The sequence below is a fragment of the Acomys russatus genome, chromosome 7 (genome assembly GCF_903995435.1).
Source record: "Acomys russatus chromosome 7, mAcoRus1.1, whole genome shotgun sequence".
Classification (NCBI taxonomy): Eukaryota; Metazoa; Chordata; class Mammalia; order Rodentia; family Muridae; genus Acomys; species Acomys russatus.
The window spans coordinates 56,047,990-56,054,717 of record NC_067143.1 but is presented as its reverse complement, the minus strand read 5'-3'; the positions used below and the strand labels follow the sequence as shown (position 1 = coordinate 56,054,717).

At 40.8% G+C, this 6,728-nt stretch overlaps 1 protein-coding gene across 1 annotated transcript; it reads right to left on the bottom strand.

Moving 5' to 3' along the window:
* Positions 1 to 5,430: 5,430 nt before the first annotated feature.
* On the bottom strand, positions 5,431 to 6,396 carry LOC127192253 (olfactory receptor 52N4-like). The gene has a single exon (XM_051149580.1). It carries the CDS (start codon positions 6,394 to 6,396, stop codon positions 5,431 to 5,433), a length of 966 nt encoding a protein of 321 aa, XP_051005537.1.
* Between the last annotated feature and the right edge of the window lie 332 nt (positions 6,397 to 6,728).

Below are 6,728 nucleotides of genomic sequence, written 5' to 3'. Positions count from 1 at the left end.
TATTCTGCCTTGCCTTGACTCATATTATTTGTAAGGATTTCCAACAAACTATTTACTGACTTATTTTCCATATATCTGTTTACTGAATTGCACTTCTGCATGCTGTACTGACATCCTTTGTTCACTCGTGTGTTTTGTACATGCTCTTGGAATTCACCCAAGCACTGATTCACCTTCTCTTTGATTTCCTTAAACATTCTCATAATTATGTTTTGAATTTTATGGATTTCATCTAAAGCACTCTTGTGGGAGGACATCACTGTGAGGATAGTAGTTTACAGACTGTCCTAACTTTTCATATTTCTTTTGCTGTTGTAAGAGGCCTAAAAGATTTTTTTAATGGCTAAACCCTCGGTATAAGAAACAAACAGTTAGGCAGACCCAGGGAATAACCAGGGCTGCATTCCCTCTTGAGCTAACATGATACCATTCCCTAGCAACCCACCCAGATGGCCACTGAAACTACAGTGAAACGCCTCACAGCCAGGTGGACCGCCAGCCTATCTCAGGGTCATAAAGTCCCTTCAAGAAATAGACTTAAGAGGTAGGAACACAGCTGTAAGGAGATTTGGACTCACAGCTACAAAGAAGGGCCCCACCAGAGATAGCATTGCCTATCAACTGACCCAAAGGATTCCACTGAAGATAGAGCTGCTAAGAGTTACAGTTTTATGGCCACGTTCCTTTCTGCCCACTGGAGATAGGGTTACTAAGAAACCAGACACTTCCCTGGACTAGGCAGTGAACAAAGAGAACATAGAAAGCTAAGCCATGGGTGGTCTTGACACCTTTTTCTGTAGCCTGTCCCCTTTAGACATTAGACCTCCTTATGTTACTCAACCAATAGGAGCTTGCCAGGCTGGAACTCCCTGCTTTGGGGCCCTGGGAGGGAGAGGAACCTATAAATTTGCCCTCAGCTCAGAGTTCAGGCTCTTTCTGGATACCACTGTGTTGGTGACTGGTCAGAGGCCGGCTTGAGTTGAAAAATTAAAGGTCCTCATGTGTATTACATCAGTATCGAGTCCTGGTGGTCTTTTAGGGGGGTTTTGCAATCTGAGTACAGCAGCCACACTGGATAATGTGCCGAATATTACTTGGATTTTTAAAAGCACATTCTTTCAGTGGCAGAGCTTGCAGTGTCAAGGGACGATAAGTTGTACTATGTTTGAGTTGTCATTTTCACGGCTAGACTGACATTTGCAGCACAAGACTTAGTCTCCTAAAAGTAAAATACAGTCTCTACTAATTATCACTATCAAAATGCATGTCAACTATAAAGATAGTGTTGCAGGTAGCTTTTCTTCCCATCCAAAAGCTCCTGGAATAAGGACTCATGAGAATCCGAATATAGTTACAAATATCAAGGCCATATACCTAAGGCTCTGTTCTGACTAGCTCATAACTTAAAATAACCTATTTATTCTAATCTATATTCTACTCTGTGGCTGGTTACCAGTGCTCGGGTGTAATGTGTCTGTCCTCCTCACATCTTGCTGGGTGAATCTCCCACCCTGCTCCATCCCAGAATCCTTTCTGCTTGTAGATGTTGTACCTCATATTTTATGCCTCAGCTATAAAGCCACTAGCTTTTTTATTGACAGACTATGCTCCCATACAGACACAAGAGATTCTCTCAACAATATAGTAACAATCAAATAACAAGTAATCGCTTTATGAACCCCAATCCTTTTTTAGGGAATAAAGTAGCACTGATACTATGGGTTACATTTAGGTATTAGTTACTGTGGGTATGAGTGAAAAGCAAAGGAATTAAATAAAATAAACATAGTAAGGCTAGAGATTAATGCTGAGTTGACAGAAAAAATAGAGGAGGGTAAGTGAATAGAATGTAGAACCTTAGATATTATTGGGGCAGAGAGAAGAGGCATTAAATTGTTTGAGTTAAAGGTAGAATACAAAGATATAAGCAAGAAAAAAAAAAACAATCAAATACGTTAAACTTCATTTCAGATGGTTGAGACATAGGCAACCCACAAGCCAGGCTAACCTATGTTCTTTTGGAAGCCTAAGAAAATAAAAGGAGAGAAGGAAGAAACGGGAAAACGAGAAGACAAGAACAGAGCAGGAGAGATCTGGCCTTCTAAATTGACACTGGGTGTTATGTGAAAAGCAAGACAAAGGGAAGGAAGCTGGGTGATTGCCCGGAGTCTGGACACAGTCTTGTCTGATTATTAGATGAAGCCTCTTCTGTTCCTTCCTGGGACACGTGCTTCCACCCCTGAATGTTCTGTTGGAAGTGTAAAGTTAAGTCACAATGTTGGTCCTTCCAGTGGGGGATTTGTGTGGGGTCGGTCAGGTCACATGCTCTTTGACCTACTGCAGAGACCTCGTTGCAGTGTTGACCCTGCACTCCGACTGTCCTTCCTAATGTTAAGTCATTTTTTATGATCCAAAAATTAGTTTAATACTGATACATAGGCAAAAACAAACCTTACTTTTATTCTATGTATCATAAAATATATACTAAAGTGTTCATTTAAATATGTAAATCAGTTCACTCAATATACAAAATATGCATTTTGTTGAGAGAGGATCTGTATGTTTTATTCATATCTAAACAATTAAAATATTTTATTGAAAATAGATTTATTAATTTATTTTTCATGAGATTTTTATTTATTTTTAATTAATTTTTATTTTTACATATACATTTATATTATTATACATATATACAATAAACTACCTATAGAAAGAAGAACCATGACACAATCAGTAATTATATTAATGTTATATTCTTAGTGTTTTGGATATTTTTATTTGACAGCCTTGAAGAAAACATCTTTCCTATCTTGGTGCGTCTAAAATTCTGAGTGCAAATCAATCTCCATCACATCTTGTCATTATCAACTTAAAACATCTATCTAGACCTAAAAACATTTTAACCCCTAAACAACTAAGCCTCACTGTAAGACTAAACTACCTGGTCTTCAACCCCATCAGAGACTTGAGAAGGAATAAACTAAATTAGCTGAGTATGCCGGGAATGCAGGTCAGTAGCTTTCCAAATGAGAATATGACAGAGACATTTTGTTAACTGAATAGTCCCCCAAAACTCTCTATAACGTTGGAGCATCATCTTCTTCAGCCTTCTGGCCCAATATATCTGACAGACATATTTGTGAGGCAGGAACTATTGAGGACTTGCTTACCCTGTCTTGGCAGAGTTTGGCCATCAGTTGAGAAGGCATTTTGACTCTGCATCTATTTACCTCTGCAGATGTTGTCTCCAACAAGTTTTCTATCCTTCTAAATACTTCCAAATTCTGATGTAAAGCTTATTACCTGAATCCTACAGGTAACCTCCCAAGTGCACAATCCTGTGGCACCAGCTATGATCCCCTTACAGTACAGTTCACCAAGGGTCTAGGGCCACTGAGCTTCTGAATTCAGCAAGAATCAGTTTAAAATGGTATCTCACGGTTCCAATGGGAAAAAAAGTAGAGGGTGTATTCCCAGAGTGTTTTTTCTCACTCTGCTGCCACTGTTTACCATGCCCCTCCCCCTTAGAAGAACCCTGCTATTTAAGGTTGCAGTCCTCCCTGTCCAGATAGTCATTCTGAGCTTGGTGTTAGGTGTAGGACTCCCTCTCCTCAGCAGTGTCTCCTACTTCCTGCCTGACTCCATGTGAAGGGTGTCTTTAGACATAGATGCCCCTAACCACGTTTGATACATGGCCCTTGATACAGCTCCCTGCTAGCTTTCCCCTCCCTGTACCTATAGGATGATTAAGCACTGTCCTCCCATTCATATTATGGAACACGCCGACAAATGCAAAGGAAGCATACTTAAAGTGCCTGGTTTCAAATAATTATGAACACCTATCCTGGAAGCCTCCCACCCACTCCCGAGGGGCTCTATAGCCTTTGTTCTCCAGGAGTAAAGTTGAAATAGGTCCTGGAGTGGTCCCCAGAGTGTTTGATCTCTGTCGTGCTTCAGGCCTTCCAAGCCCGCGGTGTCTCGTCTTCTGCTTCTCTGTCCTCGGTGGGCTGGCGGCCATCAGCCCCTCAGGGAAGAGGTGAACCACGTCGCTCCATCTCTCTCTTTCCTTTTTCAACATGGCAATTACTGATAGTTACAATACCAACTTCGAGTTTAGTCTTAAGTTTGGCGGTGGTCACTCCCTGTCACCAGAAGTGGGCAGCTCTCCTCAAACTTCCCGTGGTGGAGTCTGCATTTTTCACACCGCATTTTTAATGTTTCCTATTTCGTGTGGTGGTTTAACTAGATCTGAGGGCATTTCTTTTGACAGCTCTTATCCCATTTACCTACCTCATTTCTCATACCGTCTGTCAGACTGCATTTTCTTGTCTTCTGCCATCCTTTGATTTTTTTTTAAATTTACATTTCTGTGTCTCCGTTGTTGCATTTTAGTTTGTTTCTTGCCTGTTATAGTCTAAATGACTGTCATTTCTTTAATCTGTCTTTTGCATATATTTTACATTCCAAGCTTATCTATATGTGTACATATATTTAAGTGGGTCTAATGTTCACAACGCACCTGTCCAAATAAAAATTGCTAGACTACTTCTTACAACTCAAAACAAAAGCTCAAGGTTTGCACGAATGACCCAGAAGTCCTCCATCTAATGACCCAGCAGTCCTCCTTCTTCTCCACCAGTGAGACACTGTGCTATAGTGAGGGTCTGGCGTGGTGATAGCACACATTTCTCAGAGGAGTGCGCCAACTGCCTTTCAAATGCCTCTCTGGCCGCTATACAACAACAGGACAAACTGTAACTGTTTCCATGATCTCTATCTACTTTATGCTTTTCTCCTAATACATTTCCTTAGGTTGACATTCATTTCTTTTTATTGCACTTCTCATATATGTTCATGGAAATTTATGTTGAGGATAAAAGCAGTGAAAGAGGGAAAAGAAACTCGGGACATGGCAGTGACATTGACATTTGAAAATGATTTTCCTGGAAAGGCATCTCTAGACCCTGACTACACAATTGATAAAAATGTTTCTTCTTGTTTAATCTCCTGGATCCTTTCTTGCACTATTTTATTTGTTGTTGTGACAAAATACCTGTAGGAAGAACTTAAGTGAAGGACATTTTACTTTTTCTCATGATTTTAAAAGATTCTGATTCTGGTTGCTGCGTCTCAGTATTTAGCAGGACATCATGGTAACAGGATAATATGGCAGAGGAGAGTCTTCATCTCATGGCATATAGACAGCATGTGGACAGGGGAGCTGTCACCTATAGCTTTTAAGGGTGTGTTTCCAGTGACCCACTTCCCCCAGTGAGGCCCTACTTTGAAAAGTTTCCAGAATATTCCCAAATAGTACAACCATTTAGGGTCACAAGAGCATACAGGTTTCACATTTAAACCATTTCATTCTGTGTTCTTTTTATTTTTTTTTCTACCATTTTCATTCCTTTTACTGACAAATGAGTTTTTTCAGACACTGTGGGATTGGTTGTCCATAGAACCCGAAAGGAGTCTTATGACACAGTCTCGTATCTCCTTGGTTTTCACTCCATAAACAACAGGGTTCATAGTGGGAGGCAAAAGCAGATAAATATTAGCCACAATGATGAGGCAAGATGGAGGGATTACATGGCTCCCAAACCGGTTTAAAAAGAAACAAAAGAAGGCTGGGCTATAGGAGAAAACAATGGCACAGATATGGGCAGTGCAGGTGCTGAAGGCTTTCTGCCGAGCATCTGCTGAGGACAGGCTGACCACTGCCCTCAGGATCATGGTGTAGGAGATTGTGATACACAGGATGTCAAAGCCCCCTATCAAGAGGGCAATCATCAAACCATAGACAACATTGACTTTGATATTCCCACAGGACACCTTGGCTACAGATAACTGGTCACAGTATGTATGGTGTATTATATTGCCTCTGCAGTAAGGGAGCTGCTTTATGATGAAAATCAAAGGAAGGATAAGCACCACTGCTCTCAGGAAGGTAGCAAGGCCAGCTTTTGCAATGACAGGGTTGGTGAGGATGGTGGAATAGTGCAGAGGGTAGCAAATGGCTACATAGCGATCCAGAGCCATCAGCATAAGCACCCCAGACTCCATCACTGTGAAAGTATGAATGAAGAACATCTGGGCCAGACAATCATGAAAGCTAATTTCCTTAAGGTAGAACCAGAAGATACAGAGAGTTTTGGGTATTGAAGCCGTGCACATGACAAGATCAGTGAAGGATAGCATAGCCAAGAAGTAATACATCGACCTGTGAAGGGAGTCTTCAAAGGAGATGAGGTAGAGGAGTCCACAGTTCCCCACCACAGCCACGGCATACATGGAACAGAAGGGGAAGGAAATCCAGATGTGCATGTCTTCCAAGCCGGGGATCCCATTCAGAATAAATGAGGCTGGGGTCATCTCTGTTTGATTCAGCAGCAGCATGATGAGGTTGTCATCATCTCCAAGTGGCTCATAAAGGTTGGGTTTTTATTCGTTTGAAATTATAACCTTCCAGTATTAGAAAAAACGGGAAAGATAAATTTTCATGCCTCTTCTTCATCTGTTGAGTACCAAATACTACCAAAATACTAATTAATTAAATAAAAATTTAAATCTGGGAATATGGCCCCACAGTGGAACCTTTGCCTTGCATGTTCAAGACTTTGCATTTAATTCCCACAGAAAATATAAATTCTAATCTGATAACTTGTTGTCAACTCATCAATTTGTCCATTACTTCTACACACTTCTTTAACAATTACTAAGTGCTCTGT

Bases quoted from the DNA above. Each gene is read 5' to 3' on its own strand.
- LOC127192253 (XM_051149580.1), bottom strand. From the start codon at position 6,396: ATGCTGCTGCTGAATCAAACAGAGATGACCCCAGCCTCATTTATTCTG.